At 38.7% G+C, this 19,217-nt stretch overlaps 1 protein-coding gene across 3 annotated transcripts in view; it reads right to left on the bottom strand.

Annotated features, from left to right (window-relative positions):
* Nucleotides 1–19,217, bottom strand: part of CTNND2 (catenin delta 2) — a 1,145,701-nt gene that overhangs the window by 277,966 nt on the left and 848,518 nt on the right. For all 3 annotated transcript variants that reach the window (XM_039524144.1, XM_039524145.1, XM_039524146.1), the window contains exon 10: nt 1,951–2,083. In XM_039524144.1, the coding sequence (XP_039380078.1) occupies nt 1,951–2,083 (133 nt within the window). The remainder of the gene's footprint in view (nt 1–1,950; nt 2,084–19,217) is intronic.

Raw genomic sequence — 19,217 nt, forward strand, 5'->3', positions numbered from 1 at the left:
TATTTTTAGCGTGCTAGTTTGAGCCCTGTTGGTATGAGTCTGTCTAGCCTGGCTGAGAGGCTCTCTCCCAGCTGCTGCACTGTAGACATGCCCATAAAGCATCTTTCATCCGAGGAAATCAGAGTGCTATAAATAAGAATTTTCCGGTACTTTTACATATTATCATTAATAAGGAGCTTGCTGACTGTGCATACTTTAGGTTAAAAACTCTTCATAAAGCTAAAGAAAAGGAGACAGAGTCCACTGTTTGTTAGCAAGATCTATAGCACCACCAGCAGCAGTTTGAAAGCATATTCTCATGAGCACTGTTTTACAAAATGATTTTGTCTTGCCCTCAAATGCATCTTGCTTGTTGCAGAGGTAGAAATCTATCAAGGGCCTGGGGACGAACCAATAAAGGAAAAAACACACCACCATCACCAGCAAAATCTCTGATTTTATTTGTTATCTTTTTTTGCAGCAAAATATAAGAGTGGTGCTGAGCACTGTGGTACCTTATACACCTATATCAGCACACACACACATATACAAAGAACAACAAGCTCATTACTCTGAAGGCTTAAACTATAGTTAAAGGCTGATGTCCTAATCGGATAGGTCAGACCTACAACAGCCTATCTCTTAAGGGATTTTCCATACACAGCTGGCAACAAAACAAACAACTTTCTTCCCTTCAGTTGGGCAGCTGCCCAAGGGCTCCCCATCCATGGCTAACAGGAGGAAGCAGTGGTTGTACAATGAATAAATTGCCATAATCATGTAACTGTCTTTCTGGGAAACCTGAAGAGATGAATCAATCCTTTTAATGAAAGACTGAGCAGCGGAGATGGAATGAGAGAAAAGGGTAAGAGAGGTGTGGGAGGGGGAGTATATCTAGGCTTATAGCAGTGATGGACCTCTTTTCAGACAGAGAAAAATATTTTAACTCTCCTCAAAAAATCATAGGAGAGTTCCTTGGACCAATACAATCCTTTTAGGCTGCTCTGGCAAAATCTTTCCCACCTGGGAATTCCACATTTATGGAGGAATCCCAGGGTGGAGTACAGCTCGTATAGGGGGCTCCTCTGGTGAGGATGGTGGAGGGAGGAGTGTTGCAGCAGTGCTGCACTGGGATAATTTTAGAGCACCTCTGTGGCTGTTTTAAATTTGTGGCAGGAGCTGAGCTGGCTACCAGCAGCCACGGAGATCAAGGGAGCACAAAGGTCTCTCTCCCCCACAAATGCCAAGTATGCGCCAGCGAGGGCTGAGGATCTGGGCCTATGATTTTTGTGAGGCTTTAGACAGAAATTGTACTGACCCATCTGCTTTTCAGTTTTTATTTTTGTTAGAATTATTTCCAAAAAAATGGGTGAAATAATACGTTTGGTTTTTGCAGGCTAAAAATCTTGGGCCAAACCTTGAATTTCTTGTTCAGGCAAATCTCTGATTCAACTCAATAGAATTACTCCTGATTTATACTAGTATAAATTAAAACAGAGTTTGGGCCCAGAACCCTTTTTACTGCCCCATGTTTTGTGTTCTTGTTTCGATTTGGAATGGAGCACACGTTTATGTAGCACACATTTATTTATGTATTTCAATTTTTTCTTTTATTTAGGCCCCAATCTTGCTTCAATTTAAATCAAAAGCAAAATTCCTGTGACTTCAGTGGAAGCGAGATCATGTCATTAGTTGCTTATTGGACACCTAGGCTGCCAGAACATTTGAATACCTCACATTCAATTTAAAATAATCAAATCTAAACAAATGAGTCATCCAAGGGGCTGATTCAATAACATTTTATGCAACTCACCTTCTGTGATGTTAATGTTGATTTAAAAGCTTGAATACATAGGTTATATGCATATATACATGATTTCCCTTGAAGCTCCTTTTAAAATAATTATACAAAATTTCTGGTGGCAATTAGCAGAGAAAGCCATTTTAAAAGAAAATCTCAAAGTGTCTTACCTCTGCTTTTATTTTATTGTCTCCAAAACAGAGATGCTGCAAGTAGGCTGCAGCATTGGACTGTACTGAAGGGAACTGATGCTGCAGCATCTGTATAACTTCAGGAAGTTCTGGATCTCTCCATCCAAACTCTCTGTACACAAAGAAACAAGAGAATCCTCAGCAAAGAACCTTACAACAGTGAATAAATATCTTCAATTTGGCAATGATTCACCCACCAGTACAGTTAGAAATGTATAGATAAAACCCTGATTTTTTTTTGTTATTATCAATGCCAGAAAGCACATGAACATAGAATTTTCCCCGCTTTTTACCGCTACCATTCTAACACATTATAGAAAGGTAGGTTTAATCTGAATAATTTATTCTCTCATCAAAGGCCCTTGTAAGTTTTAATGTAATCTAAATCCAATGCATTACAGGAAACTCTGATAAAGATGAAATGAAAAAAGAAAAATAATTATACACACATGTGCACACACGCGCACTTAATTAAAATTGGAAACATTAGCCTTAAATGTTACTGACTGTAGGAAAGGTTCATTTAATTATTATAATCATTATGTGACAAAACTGATATCTAATACAGAAAACAACCATGTATTGTGTCTTTTGTTCACTGTATCCAGGTATAATGTAAACTAAAGCAAAACTAATGCACCAAAACCACATAGCTGATATCTTCTGCATCTTTGCAAATATATGCCTAATTGAAACTGACTGCAAATGTTTCTCAAATGGACCATCTTGATCCTGTGAGGTGCTGAGCATCCTTAGAGCCAAATGGTGATGGGATTTGAGGATTTCAGCTCATCTCAGCATGTGTTCAGCATCTTGCAGGACTGGCCTCTAAATGAATATGTCAAATCAGGTACAACTATGTCTCTGCACTCAAGGGAATAGAGCCAATGAAAGCTGCCCTGATTTTGTGTCTCAGGAGTCAGATGTACATGCAGCATCTCTGAATGAAAAGAAGAAATCTAACATGCCTTTAATTCTTAGGACTGAATTTTGCCCTCATATAAACATCCACATTTTCCACTGACTTCAGCAGTATTTGTGCATGTGAAATCTAACAGCAGAACATGGCTCTCAAGCTGAAATTCACACAATCTTGGCACAGAGCCTGAGTAAAATGGGCTTTGTGTGAGGGAATGGTGCAAAGGTTGAGGAGAACCATATCTGCCCCCGATCAGGACACAGGGTGTAGAGAAGTTGCATAGGACCTTTGTTGTAGCCACTCCAGCCACTGAGACTTAGGATTACAGGTCATACATTATCATGGAACCACTGTTCCTCACTTGGTTTGCTGCCAAACAGTCCATCTGCCCTGGCCTACAAGGAGCAGTGCCCAGTTCTACCTTGTATAAAGGATTCGGAGACCCATATCATTCATTTCCTTCTTCCTAAATCATAGTGACTCTGCTGAACTGAGACCTACCATACAATGTTGGGTGAATTCACTCAGTTTGAGTAAAACTTTCAGTATACCTGCAGCCTGTCTTTAGCAAAATCAGACAGCTCACACTAACAGTACAAGTTCCCCAAAATGAACTGAAGCAATAACAATGCATACTACAAAACAAGATTGATCCTGCAAGAACAAGTAGTCTTTGTTGAAATTCTAGCATCACCTATTTGTCTTTTCTTTCATCTCTCTACTATTCCATCTCACACAGCATTTTCTGTCAGTCAGCCTGAGAAGTATCATTCTACGTCGCATCCTTACAAAGATCCAGGATGATAAATATATGACACAAAAGAAATATATTCAGAATTCGGTGCTTTATCAGTTCAGACTAAATAAGCCGTGTTTGATGTAAGTGATAAATTTTACATGAACTGTTTATTACAGAGAAAACATAAGGACACAACAACAAATCATATGGTGGCTGTTCCAGGGTGGATTTAGACTGTGAGGAACTATCAAAGACCTTGTGTGATCCTGTGACACTGACAGGCCAAGTGCCAGGGAATGCCAGAGCCTTAGGAATTCATTTGTATGTGAATATCAAAGCAGTATTAAGTGTTAGTGTGGGTTCAAACTAATTCACTTGTATGCTAATAGAGCTCAAAGGAGCTGTTGATTGTGTTGTTTTTGTCTGTCTCCTGCTATGGGTACCCACAGGGCCCCACAGTATGCCAACATTTTTATGGCTGACTTAGAACAACGCTTCCTCAGCTCTTGCGCCCCTCCTCTACTTGCGCTACATTGATGATATCATCATCATATGGACCCACGGAAAGGAGGCCCTTGAAAAATTCCACCTGGATTTCAACAATTTCCACCCCACCATCAACCTCAGCCAGGACCAGTCCACACAAGAGATCCACTTCCTGGACACTACAGTGCAAATAAGTGATGGTTACATAAACACAACCCGATACCGGAAACCTACTGACCGCTATACTTACCTACATGCCTCCAGCTTCCATCCAGGACACATCACATGATCCATTGTCTACAGCCAAGCCCTCAGACAGAGACACACACCTACAAGATCTTTATCAAGCATTTTTTAAACTACAATACCCACCTGGGGAAGTGAGGAAACAGATTGACAGAGTGAGATGGGTACCCAGAAATCACCTACTACAGGACAGGCCCAACAAGGAAAATAAGAGAACACCACTGGCCATCATGTACAGTCCCCAGCTAAAGCCTCTCCAAGGCATTATCAATGATCTACAACCTATCCTGGAAAACCATCCCTCACTCTCACAGACCTTGGGAGGCAGGCCAGTCCTCGCTTACAGACAACCCCCGAACCTGAAGCAAATACTTACCAGCAACTACACACTACACCACAGAAACACCAACCCAGGAACCAATCCCTGTAGCAAACCTCGTTGCCTACTCTGTTCCCGTATCTACTCTAGTGACACCATCAGAGGAGCCAACCACATCAGCCACACCATCAAGGGCTCATTCACCTGCACATCTACTAATGTTATATATGCCATCATGTGTCAGCAATGCCCCTCTGCCATGTACATTGGCCAAATTGGACAGTCCCTATGTAAAAGAATAAATGGACACAAATCGGACATCAGGAATGGTAATATACAAAAGCAAGTAGGTGAACACTTCAACCTCCCTGGACATTCTATAACAGATTTAAAAGTAACTATTCTTGAACAAAAAAACTTCAGAAACAGACTTCAAAGAGAAACAGGAGAACTAAAATTCATTTGCAAATTTAACACCATTAATTTGGGCTTGAATAGGGACTGGAAGTGGCTGGCTCATTACAAAAGCAGCTTTGCCTCTCCTGGAATTGACACCTCCTCATCTTTTATTGGGAGTGAACTGCATCCACCCTGATTGAATTGGCCCTGTCAACACTGGTTCTCCACTTGTGAGGTACTCTCTTTTCTTCATGTGTCATTATATAATGCCTGCATCTGTAACTTTCACTCCATGCATCTGAAGAAGAGAGGTTTTTTACTCACGAAAGCTTATGCCCAAATAAATCTGTTAGTCTTTAAAGTGCCACCAGACTCCTTGTTGTTTTTGTGGATACAGACTAACACGGCTACCGCCTGATACTTACCTCCTGTCGTCTGCTATTACATTACTTCTACATTATGTATACCCTGTAATTAAATAACCCCCGATCCAAGGTGTGTTAATGTAAGATCCTAGCCAGGTGTTAAAACTTCATGGAAACTAAAGAAAGATTGTTGTTTGCTCTTACTTTTCCTTTTACACTGTGTATACTCTTGTGACTAAACTCATCAAATGTGGATGGAACCTAGGAAATGCTAATGAAGGACTTAATGGCTGTAACAGGAAATGCTAATTTCAAAGCAAGGGTTCATGGAGGAGTAAAGAGACTTGTCAGATTGCTTTTTGTGTGGAAAAGCTATAAATATGGATTCATGGAACGATACTAAATTACTGAACTGTTTGGATTCTAACAGGGTGGAATAACTAAACAAGAAAGCAGAGATCCACAGAGTTATTCTGGGTAACCCTGAAATACTTTTGTAGATTGGCAGATTACTACATCTCTGCTATCATTTGGATTTACAAATTTTGATTCACCTGTTAATGTATTTTACGTCCTTTGACTTCCCAATAACTCATTTATTTTTCTTAGCTAATAAATCTTTAGATCATTTACTAGAGAATTGGCTACCAGTGTTGTTTCTGATATAAGATCCAGAGTATCAACTGATTTAGGGTCAGTGACTGATCGTTTGAGATTAGGAGTAACCTGATGTGGTATGATTTTTGTTTTATATACCTTTTATCACAAAAGTTCCATTTGTCTGGGTGAGAACACAAGCTTGGTGAAATCTAATTATAGAATATACCACCAGTGTGAGATGTCTGCCCTGAGATTGGCACTCAGAGTTTTGAGCCACTCTAGACAGCGTGACAACTCCATAGCAAGTTTGACTTAAATTCTGCAGTTCTCCAATGCAGCAAAGTGGAGTTTCTGTGGCAGCTTGAGAAAGAGTTCAAAACTGAAGTTTTTTATTGAATTAAATATGAACATGAATAGCACAATGACTACAATACACCCGCTGATTTAATTTTTTATTAAATTCAATTTATTTTTTGCTGCCTCTAAATTTGTAATGTTCAGTGTGTTGCAGTATTTGTACTGAAAATGCGTAAGTGTATTATAGAATTATCAGGGGAAAGCTGAATGGTTTGGCAGTTCTTCAAGGGACAACTGGGATTTCAGGCACCTGAAAAGCTGTTGGAAGAAGTTTGGGTTTGTGAGACAGCACAGTAGATGCCCACATGCTCAGGGTCTACTGATCATCATATTTGGAGTCGGGAAGGAATTTTTGCCCATGTCAGACTGGCTGAGACCCTGCAGAGGTTTCACCTTCCTCTGCAGCATGGGGCCCAGGTAACTTGCAGGTTTAAACTAGTGTAAATTGTGATTTTCTGTAACTTGAAGTTTTTAAACCATGATTAGAGGACTTCAGTACCTCAGCCAGAGATTAGGGGTCTATTTCAGGAGTGGGTGGGTGACGTTCTGTGGCCTGCATAAAGCTCTCAAGATGAACAACAAGGAGTCCGGTGGCACCTTAAAGACTAACAGATTAGTTAGTCTTTAAGGTGCCACCAGACTCCTTGTTGTTTTTGTGGATACAGACTAACATGGCTACCCCCTGATACTTACGCTCTCAAGATGTGACTTTATATTCTTCATACATTGATCAGATTTGAGAGAAAGTTTAAATCTCTCTAATTACATTTCACATTTAAACGTAAGTTGATATTATGTGTGAGAATTAGGTTTTTCTGTGAATAGACAAATTCTAGTTTTGGGATACCCTGTTCCCTACTGATTTGGTCCTAGCAGCACAGTGACCACTATTTTAAACAGATATATTAAGTATGGATCAGTATTTTGGGGGGAGGGTAAAATGTTTTAAAAAATATATATATAAGATGAACAAAAGACTAAAAGCTCAGTTCAGCAGACATAATCTGTATTTTTTGCTGTCTACTATTCCATGGGTTATCAGTTATTCATTATTCACAGTTTATGCAGTGATACCTATTTGGGAAAAAATAACACAACCACCCAACTGCTACAAATATGTGAGCACTGATTGCAAAGATACTAGATCATATAGTAATTTAAAAAAAAAATCTCTCTCTAGTTGGTGTAATAGGGACACATCTCAAATTCCAGTTTTACACCAAATTTGAGAAGCAGGTGCGATAGCTGCATATACTATAAATCCATGGGTCAAAGTAAATTTCTATGGAGTTTGAATTCCTATTTCTCAGTTACATTATTAGAGCAGAACATTCACATCTGATAAAGCAGTTGGCATAGACAAGCACTGACACCCATAGTTATTCCAGTCCCAGAAACATTCCCTACGGGCAGTGTTGTAGAGATGCCTGCTGTAGGCAACCATATGTTTAACAAAGAGTGGAACAACACCAAGTATATACCACAGGAAGAGAAAACACTTCTCATTATCTTTAGATATCAATATCAGGGCCGTAGCCAGGGAAGGGCAAGCGGGGCAGCCCGCAGGGAACAAAGCTGTGGGGGCAAAAAAATAGGGCAGCATGGGGGGACACCTGGAGTCACATGCCCCACCCTCATTTCTGCCTTCCATTTAACATAGAGGTTTTCAAGCTGTGGGGTGCGCTCCATAGTTTGAAAATCGTCGCTTCCTGCTAGGATCTGGTGGGAGCCAACCAGCCAGACCCTACGCACTGTGGGAGCCACAGTGATGGCTGGCTGCTTTCTTGCACCACGTCTGACAGGTGTATTTATTACGTTGCATCATCATTCTTGCATCATGCCTGATAGGAAAGTTGTAGAAATTTGTTTCTGGTGCACTGGGAACAGAAATAACACAAGTAGCTTAGGATCAAACAACATACACACAAAAAAAGAAATAATCAAAGCTGAATGAAGATCAAAGAATGGATTTCCCCCAATGTTATGAAAGATAATGTAAGGGAGATATTTACTGTGATTAAGAATACTTGAGGGGAAAATACCAGCAATAGGGGAAATCCTGTGTAAGGACTTTACCTCAGTAAATTAAAAAAGACATCAGCAAAGTGCAAAGTTAGCCTAGATAAAAAAAACAATCAACCAAATAGAAAATATACTGATGGAAACAGCCTAATAAATCTTTTCCAACCCTTACTTCTCCTATGGCATTGTAAATCAAATTTAACATTATTTTATATTCAATTTTATTAGAACTGAATCTGAAATATTTCTTTACAAAAATTATTTCCTTCTTCAAACACACACACACACACACACTTGTTATTATAAATTACTAATGAATTCTGAGGTAGTTGTCACTAATTAAGAGGAGATAGCAATAATGTATCTACTTTGAAAATGGAAAAACAATAAGATTTGGTAGATTATGTAAACAGATATAAGAAATAAAATGCAAAGGGAATCAACCACTGTGGGTCCTACTGACCTTCACCTTCAGCCTATGTTAAGATCCACTCATGTCTCACGGAAAACTAAAAAACATGGAGCCATAGCATCCCCCTGTTTTTAGTCAAATCTGGCCAAATTAAGAATGGAAGTAAGAAGAGGGACGAAATGGCATCATTCTTGCATTGAAGGCCTGTGGATACCCTTTTGATATGAATGCCACATTAAACGGGGCTCTGAAAGTGTTGGGGAGACTTCATTATCTGCTACATTCATGGCAACTCTAATGGGAATTAATAATGGCAGCTTCACATTAACACATGCGCTGCACTTCTACCTCCTTTAGAGAAGGTAGTGTAACCCATGTGCCTAATAGGGAGATATCTCTTTAGGAGACCCAATGGCGGGAGGTAGGAGTGAGTTGTGTCTGGGTCACCGTTGGTAGGCAGATTAAGCACTCCACATCCAAAAACTTCTGGAATTGTCTGTGGTAGTTTTGGGTCTGCTCCAATAGGTTCCCTGTTGCTGGGGTCAGACTATATGAGGGCAAGCAGGCAGGGCAGCTGCTTTGGCGAAGGCCAGGTGCCCTGTGTGAGTCAGGAAGCTGAGCCCAGGAGCAGAAAGCAGGCGGTTGTCCCTAACTCTGAAGCGTTTTGCAGCAGGGAAATGAAGTGAACTCTAGCCCACTCAAAGGTTAAAGGAGCAGGGCACAGGAGCAGGCAAGGAGCTAACTGCAGTTCAGCTGATCAGGGAAAAAGAGAAACCTTGCATCTCCCTACACTCAGGAAGATGTATATCTTGAAGGAATTTCTCTGGGTGGCAGCATGTGTTCTTGTTTTCTGTTATCAAAGGCAGACTTAACAGAAGACAGTATCTAGTCCAACAGGGGGTTGGACTAGATGACCTCCTGAGGTCCCTTCCAACCCTGAGATTCTATGATTCTATGATTCTATGATATTCTCAGACTCAAAAGCCATGAACAAAGAAATGTGATACAGTATAGCATGGAGTAAATTTGAGAACAGCTGAAATCAGAATGTTAGACCCATGAACAGTATTACAAACATAACCTTTATGAAAGGTAGTATGCCTCCAGTATAACTGAGAAATACATACAAGTCTATTGTTCCCCAAAAGCTCAGAATTCAATCTTGGATGCCTACATGTGAGCCTACGAGGACTATAAAGAGGAAGAGAAAAGAGACATTTTGCATTTTATTAAACCATGTAAATGCACAATAACTCCACCAAGTCAATGGAGTTAACTATGACCAGATTAGAAAAACGTGTGTATGAGAGACTATGTTATGTACAATGTATATAGGACCATACAGTTAAAGTAAATGCACAAAACATACCATATCTGCAAATCTATGATCTCAGAAGTTTTCACCATGTGTTTTTTTCCCTAGCAATGAGGTTCTTAACACTTTCAGAGAAGTAGGTGTTTCTGAATAATTTGCTTGCCAAATAGTTTGGAAATATTTAAAAAAATATTTAAGGTAACTAACATTTTGATCACAAACTTTTCTTTGTTATTGATATTCTTTTGGATTACAGGCATAATTTTTAGTCTGATCTCTGGGGAAAAAGAATTGTATTCATAGTAGAAATAGGAGTACAAGCGGGAGGAAACATATCATTGGCTAACAAGATGGTAATCTTATTATATTTTGTGTGTGGATATAGCTCAGTGAGGCACATGAATGGGCATCTGGCAGAAATTGGTAGACATGGAACCGGCAACACAATTAATAATTTTCAGTTGAGTTAGGTGCTTACATTGCACATAAAAATATGCTGCTACCTGTTACCACATGCAATTCTTTACTTAGCTAGATTTACAGATCAGCCACAATTGGGCCTCCCTTTATTGCCTTAACAATTAGAAACAAATAATTTTTTCCATCTATGCTCACAATAGGCCATTTTAAGTATTTGGGCACAACCAATAATTTAATTGTTTATTTGTATAACTTGTGCTTGATATTATGGATACAAAAACAAAAAAAAGTCATGCTTTGAAAACCCACGGACTGCACCTCAGTGTATGCTTTAATATTTGAAAATGTAGTTTGTTATTTGGTTGATCTCCATGATATTTCAAATTTGATGTAGCTGAATCTACACACATGTACCAGATATTTCTTTTGAACATCTGAAAAAGGAAGACAGTAAGAACATATTTTACTTGATGTTGCTCCTCTTTATTTTTGACATCCTCCCATTTAACTCCTCCATGCCTGGACAACCCCAATCTCTGATAGCTTGAGTTATTATAACTATTCACTAATGTTTGCATGACTTCATAATGAATTATTAGTTTTGCACATGTTTTACTATCAAGTATTCACAACACTTAAAATCTCAATCTTGTACAGTGCTGATCACACCTGCCTAATCCTGGAAAACACATGAAGCACAGTATGAGCTTAACTTTAAGGATGACTAGTCCTATTGACTTTAACGAGACTACTCATGTGTGTAAATCTTAGTGCATGCTTAAGTATCTTGCTGAATTATGCCTGAATGTTGAATACCTTACAGAGCAGAACCGTATATATCTCCAAAGTGTAGAACAGTCTTGTGTAGTGGCAAACTGTTCCTTCTTTCATTGTAGAAAATGCAGTTCTGCCCTCCTATGCATCAAATGATCTCCAATTAGAGATCCTCTTTCCTGTCTGCATTTACTGTAGTACTTAGACTCAAATTCTAAAATAAGAAATCATAAGATATGGGCTGAAGGAGAAACAAGAGGAGAGGCTGAGGGAACTGGGATTGCTTAGTTTGCAGAAGAGAAGAATGAGGGGGGATTTCATAGCTGCTTTCAACTACCTGAAAGGGGGTTCCAAAGAGGATGGATCTAGACTGTTCTCAGTGGTAGAAGATGACAGAACAAGAAGTAATGGTCTCAAGTTGCAGAGGGTAGGTTTAGGTTGGACATTAGGAAAAACTTTTTCACTAGTAGGGTGGTGAAGAACTGGAATGGGTTACCTAGGGAGGTAGTGGAATCTCCTTCCTTAGAGGTTTTTAAGGTCAGGCTTGACAAAGCCCTGGCTGGGATGATTTAGTTGGGTTTGGTCCTGCTTTGAGCAGGGGGTTGGACTAGATGACCTCCTGAGGTCCCTTCCAACCCTGAGATTCTATGATTCTATGATTCTAAGATGGGTACCACTTCTACATGATGAAAAATTACCCATAGATGAGCCTAATATGGGTTCCTAAACCATCCTGCTATTAAGTGGAAAAGATTTATTAAGGTGTTGCAGCTTAATGCAAGTTCCCTAAAGACAATCGTAATAAAGAAACTCCAATTTATCATTTTAGATTATTGCATTCCTTTACAGCACGATAAACTTCCAGGGGAAGGAGTGGAGGGGAGATATTCATCGTTGCACTGAAATTTCCATGAATATATTTTTAACTGAAATATGTTTATACACCTATATTTGAAATACATCTTCTATACTCCCAATACTAACCTCCCCCATTGCTCATAACTGTGTCTTTTTAACAATTTAGGAATACCAGCTCAAATGTTAGTCTCAAAAGTGCATTTCATTTCTTTCACCCTCCCCCACCCAAAGTTCACCATTATGTAGGCACTTATAGTAGTTTACCGTTATGTAGGCACAGCGTCTGATACAGGAATTGATTAAAAAAGAATTTAAGGAGGGTAGTATAATTAATGCCAATCAACTCAGATTTATGGAAAATAGATCTTGTCAAACTATCTTTTTTGATGAGATTCCAAGTTTAGTTGATAAATGTAATAGTGCTGATGTAATATATTTAGACTTCTGAAATGCATTTGACTTGGTACCACATGGTATTTTGATTAAAAACTAGAAAAGATAGAAAGTTAATATGGCACACATTTAAATGGATTAAAAGTTGGCTAACTGATATGTTTCAAAATGTAATGGTAAACAGAGAATCATCATCGAATGAGTTTGTTTTTAGCGGGGTTCCGCAAAGATCAGTTCTGGGCCTTAGATTATTTAACATTTTTATTAATGATCTGGAAGAAAACATAAAATCATCACAGATGAAGTTTGCAGATGACAAAAAATTGGGAGGGGGTAAATAATGAAGAAGACAGGTCATTGATACAAAATAATCTGGATTATTTGGTAATCTGGGCGAAAGCAAATATTATGTGTTTTAATAAGGCTAAATGTAAATTTATACATCAATGAAGAAAGAAAGTAGGCCTTACTTAAGGTTGGGGGACTCTATCCTGTGAAGCTGGACTGTGAAAAAGATCTGGGGGTCCTGATGGATAATCAGCTGAACATGAGCTCCCAGTGAGATACTGTGGCCCTGCATTTAGGATGGAAGAATCCCATGCACTGCTACAGTTCTGGCTAAGCAGCAGTTCTGCAGAAAAGGACCTGGGGATTACAGTGGATGAGTCAGGGGGTTACCTAGGGAGGTGGTGGAATCTCTTTCCTTAGAGGTTTTTAAGGCCCAGCTTGACAAAGCTCTGGCTGGGATGATTTAGTTGGTGTTGGTCCTGCTTTGAGCAGGGGGCTGGACTAGATGACCCCCTGACGTCTCTTCCAACCTTAATCTTCTATAATTCTATGACAGGGCTAATGTGATTCTTGAATAAATAAACAGAGGAATCTTGACTAGGAGTAGGGAGGTTATCTTATCTCTGTATTAGGCACTGATGAAACTGTTGTTGGAATACAGTGTCTAGTTTTGGTGTCCACAATTCAAGAAGGATGTTGACAAATTGTAGAGGGTTCAGAGAAGAGTTGCTAGAATGATCAAAGGATTAGAAAACATGCCTTATAGTTATAGACTCAAGTAGTTCAATCTATTTTTCCTAACAAAGAGAAAGTTAAGGGATGACTCAATTACAGACCATAAGAACCTACTTAGGGAACAAATATTTAATAACGGACTGTTCAATCTAGCAGAGAAGGGTATAACATGATCCAATGGCTGGAAGTTAAAGCTAGAAAAAATCAGACTGGAATTAAGGCAGAGTGGATAAAAATCAATGATTTAAAAAAAATTAAAAATCAGATTTTTTTATTTAAATCGGATTTTTAAATAAAATGGGTTTTGAGGAAAAAACCTATCTAAAGGTAGTTTAATTAAGATACATTATAGCGCAAAGATATCTCATCATGGAATAGGGATTATAAATTCTAATTCTATAGTATGAGACAATATATTCATGTAATGGTTAAGAAAAGTTTTGTATATGAGTTCCAATAGTTCATGGATTAAGGGACTTCTGTGTAGATTATTTATGTTATTTTTTCCATCTACTGAATGGGACTCAGTGCTCAGTCTAGAAGATACCATCAAAGATGCTTAGTCTTGCAGTTCTCAAACTGTGGATTTGTGTCTCCAGAAATAACATACTTGTTAAGAGCAAAATTTTTTAAAATAAATAAATAATATATAGAGGTGAGAAATAACAGACCTCAACTCTATTGTCCCTCTGCAAATTTGTGTACACAAAGTCAATTCTTTATCTCTCTAAAAGTGCAATGTTTCAAAAAGTTCAATAAATAGAAGATTATTGGGGACAGAATAGATCTGGACAAGGAGAAGAAGTCTGGAGATAAATGTTAGAAGGGATATTAATATTAATTCGAGTTCAGCAGTCTCTCTTTGGAGTCTGTTTTTGAAGTTTTTTTGTTGCAAAATTGCCACCTTCAAGTCTGTCACTGAGTGGTTAGAGAGGTTGAAGTGTTCTCCCACTGGTTTTTGAATGTTATGATTCCTGATGTCATATTTGTGTCCATTTATTCTTTTGCGTAGAGACTGTCTGGTTTGGCCAATGTACATGGCAGAGGGGCATTGCTGGCACATGATGGCATATATCACGAAGGTGGCAATTTTGCAACAAAAAACCTTCAAAAACAGACTCCAAAGAGAGACTGCTGAACTTGAATTAATATGCAAATTAGATACAATTAACTTAGGTTTAAACAGAGATTGGGAATGGTTGGGTCATTACACTAATTGAATCTATTTCCCTATGTTAAGTTCTCCTCACACCTTCTATGGGTAATCTCAATTATCACTTCAAAGTTTTTTTTTCTCCTGCTGCCGATAGCTCATCTGAATTGATTGGACTCTTCCAGTTGGTATGGCTACTTCCACCTTTTCATGTTCTCTGTATGTATAAATATCTCCTGTCTGTGTGTTCCATTCTATGCATCCGAAGAAGTGAGCTGTAGCCCACGAAAGCTTATGCTGAAATAAATTTGTTAGTCTCTAAGGTGCCACAAGTACTCCTGTTCTTTTCATAGATAAGTATGCGATAAGAGCCAGCAGATTACAAAAAAAGGAAATTGATGAAAAAATTGCTTGGTTTGTTTATGAAACAAACTCTCCTTTCTGTATGATTGAGAACCCACACTTCATTAACATGGTTCAGTCATTAAGACCAGGATACAGTCCACCCAACAGAGCAGATGTTGCAGGCAAATTGCTGCATAAAGTGTATGAAAGAGAAACTGAGCAGTGTGCAAAAGGTCTAGAGGGTAAAATTGTTAACCTGAGTCTTGATGGGTGGAGCAATGTTCACAATGATCATGTTGTATGTGCTTGTGTGACAACAAAAGAAGGGACTGTCTTCCTTACAGAAACAATTGATACATCAGGAAATGCACACACAGCAGAATACTTACAAGAAGTAGCAGTAAAAGCTATAACGAACTGTGAAAAAAAATTCAAATGTCTAGTATGGAGCTTGGTCACAGACAATGCTGCAGATATATCCAAGATGAGAAGAAATTATTTAGAAGAGAGTGGAGAGAGTCCCAAGCTAATAACATACAGTTGCAGTGCTTATTTGATGCACCTCCTAGCCAAAGATTTCAGTGTTCCAGAAATAAAGGCTAATGTTGTTGAAATTGCAAAATACTTCCGTAACCACCACTTTGCAGCAGCTGCTCTGAAAAAAGTGGGAGGAACCAAGCTAACTCTTCCACAAGATGTGCGATGGAACTCAGTAGTGGACTGTTTTGAGCACTGTATCAAGAACTGGGCTAATCTGATGACAGTTTGTGAACAAAATCATGAAAAAATAGATGGCACTGTCACAGCCAACGTTGGGCTTAAGAGAAATGTTGAACACATGCTGAGTACACTGAAGCCTATTTCTGTAGCCTTGAACAAAATGCAGGGAAATTGCTGTTTTATTGCTGATGCTGTTGAAATTTGGAAGGAACTGAGTGAGATCTTTAAAAGAGAAATATGCAATGACAGAGTTAAAATACAAGCATTAAAAAAACAAATGGGACAAGCACTATCTCCAGCTCATTTTCTTGCAGATATTCTCAATACTCAGTACCAGTGTCAAACCTTAACTGCTGAAGAGGAGCTGGCTATCACATGGACATCCAGCAATCATCCCTCCATAATGCCAACTATAATAAATTTCAGAGCTAAGGGTGAAGCATTCAAGAAATATATGTTTGCTGATGATGTTTTAAAGAAAGTCACTCCAGTGCACTGGTGGAAGTCACTTAAGCACTTGGATTCAGAGACTGTTGAAGTGATAATCTCACTTTTAACAGCAGTAGCTTCCTCAGCCGGTGTAGAAATAATATTTTCTTCCTTTGAACTAATTCATTCCAAATTGAGAAATCATTTGGGACCTGAAAAAGCAGGAAAACTTGTTTTTCTTTTCCAGATTATGAACAAACAGGAAAATGAAGGTGAAGACAACTGAGTTAGCTGCAGAAGCCAGTATTTTAAGTTTCTCATGTTGACCTGGCTGACATAGTCGATTTAATTTTTTTAATATTTCATTTAACTATTTTAGTTAAAAATAATTGTAACAAAAACAAACCTGATTTTAAAAAATTGAATGTTTAACTAAATTCAAAAATTCATATGCTTGTTTTGTTACAATATTTTGTGTTTTCTGTTGAAGAATAAAATCCAGAATACACAATGTTGTTGTTTTAGTTAAATAAAACAATTTAAATGTCTGTCTGGTGATGTTCTCCTCCTAATACAGCATGGCAAGAAAATCCTCCAAATATCAATGATTAACCTGTTGAATTGGAGATAGTTCACTTCCCAATGCTTTCATAAATATGTGCTTCAGTTACCTTTGGTAAATGAAATGAACAAACAGTCATTCATTTTCTGATATAGCTTTAAACATAATCCGAAAAGTTTTCAAAATAAATCACTTTAAAAATATATACCAAGTATAAGAGGGGTAACTGTGTTAGTCTCTATTCACAAAAACAACAAGGAGTCCAGTGGCACATTAAAGACTAAGATTTATTTGGGCATATGCTTTTGTGGGTAAAAAACCCACTTAAAAACCAAGTGGGTTTTTTACCCACGAAAACTTATGCCCATATAAATCTGTTAGTCTTTAAGGTGCCACCGGACTCTTTGTTGTTGTTTTTTAAATGCATAGTGTGTACCTTCTAAAAATGAAACCTACTCTATCTCTGAGTAGTGAAGAATATGTATTAAAGTTATAACAACCAACAGGAATGCACTTTTATGTAGAAATCCATGATTAAATCGAGTCTTCCTGACTAGAGATTTAAATCAAATCCACCCTGAATTAAGGTGTACATTTTTAACATATACCAATTAAAAGCAACTGACCAAATGGTGCATTCTCCTCTGTTAAGTAATTTTAAATCAAGATAGAAAGTTTTTTTTTTCTAAAATACATGCTCTAGGAATTATTTTGGGGAAGTTCTAGGGCTTGTGTTATGCAGGAGGTCAGACTACATGATTACAATGGTCCCCTCTGGCCTTGGAATCTATGAAGGTCCAGTAACCACAGGCTGTTAAAAAATGCTCTTTGACATTTATTAAAAAATAACTCACAGTTACAAATCAAAGCCTGTGACATGCTATTATTTCCTGTCAGAGCAGTTACATTCATTCCAAGGAGCTAGTAACTTTGATCTCCTCTGCTGAAAAAATGTATAGGATATTTTAGCATGCTCTAACTTAGGAAGATCAATAGCTTCTACTAAACGATTTTTGTCTATTGATATTTCCCCTCCACCGCCTAGCAGCCTAATTAAAAAGAAAGTCTTCTATTATTTCTTTTGCGCCTAGAAAGTTCTATATTCTTGCACCAATAAGGATATTTCATGGAAATGAAACAAACCACCTATGCATTAATTTCATGCTTGGATCACTGAAAGGGAATTTGAATTGAAATGCTGTTGATTAACAAAATTAATCAGATATTAGCATAATTCTGAGTCCAGTAAAATAGACTCCAATCTACCCGCTTCTGATCCTATTATCAGTGATTCTGTAGACTACACCTAGTCAGTACATGTATATTGTTTGAAAGGAGGTTGAGACAGAGAAGTCAGAAACCATCACACAATGATTAATGGGAGTATGACTCAGAGTTAACTTTAACCAGCAATCAATCCTGATTTGGGACCCGCACCTGCAAGGTGCTGAGTGCGCTCATCTCCGACTAGGAGCAGTACTCACCATTGAAGGGCCAAATCCATTAATGTGTATATAAGATCTAACCACAGTCTATGCTTAGACTTTTCACATAGGCCTGAATTCCACAGCTTGGCCTGAGGCCTAGCTAGCAAAAAACAATGTATGACTAAGAAAAACTGAATAAACAAGAAACAACTTTGCTTTGTTTCAACTAGATAGGCAGAGTCAGCAGAACTCCGGATGGGGAGTGGGGACTGGGTGTCTTTATCATGAGTTATGGACACACGAAGCGCTGAGGAGGGCCTCAACATCTACTCCCCAGTGCAGGAAAGAGACAGTGAATGCCTTCCCCTTTCCCAGATGTATCCTTCTTCATGGATGCCAATCCTAGTTCACAGCAATACAAGAGTAAAATGATAAATAATTGTTATTGTTAAATACTAATTACTGCTTTTTTGCTGTAAAGCTCCAGTAACGTACCCATTGGTCAACCGGGAGAGCTGCAACCTCATTCCCCTGGACCCCAAAATTAGACTGTAACCTATATACATTAACAGACATAGTTTAAGGGTATATACCTGTGTGTTAGCAATATGTTAATTTGAACCTTGGGCCATTATATAATCTTTTAGACCAGTGTTTCCCAAACTTGGGACACCGCTTGTGTAGGGAAGGCCTCTGGCAGGCCGGGCTGGTTTGTTTACCTGCCGTGTCCGCAGGTCCGGCCGATCGTGGCTCCCAGTGGCTGTGGTTCGCGCTCCAGGTCAATGGAGCTGCTGGAAGCGGCGGCCAGTACGTCCCTCATCCCACGCCTAATTAAGTTAGGTGTTGCAACCCTGAGTAGAGTTGACAACTTTCTACTCACACAAAACCGAATGCCCTTGCCCTGCTCCCTACCCTGCCTCTCCTCCAAGGCCCCGCCCCCGCTCACTCCATCCCTCCTCCTGT

Source organism: Mauremys reevesii, linkage group 2, assembly GCF_016161935.1.
Source record: "Mauremys reevesii isolate NIE-2019 linkage group 2, ASM1616193v1, whole genome shotgun sequence".
Classification (NCBI taxonomy): domain Eukaryota; kingdom Metazoa; phylum Chordata; order Testudines; family Geoemydidae; genus Mauremys; species Mauremys reevesii.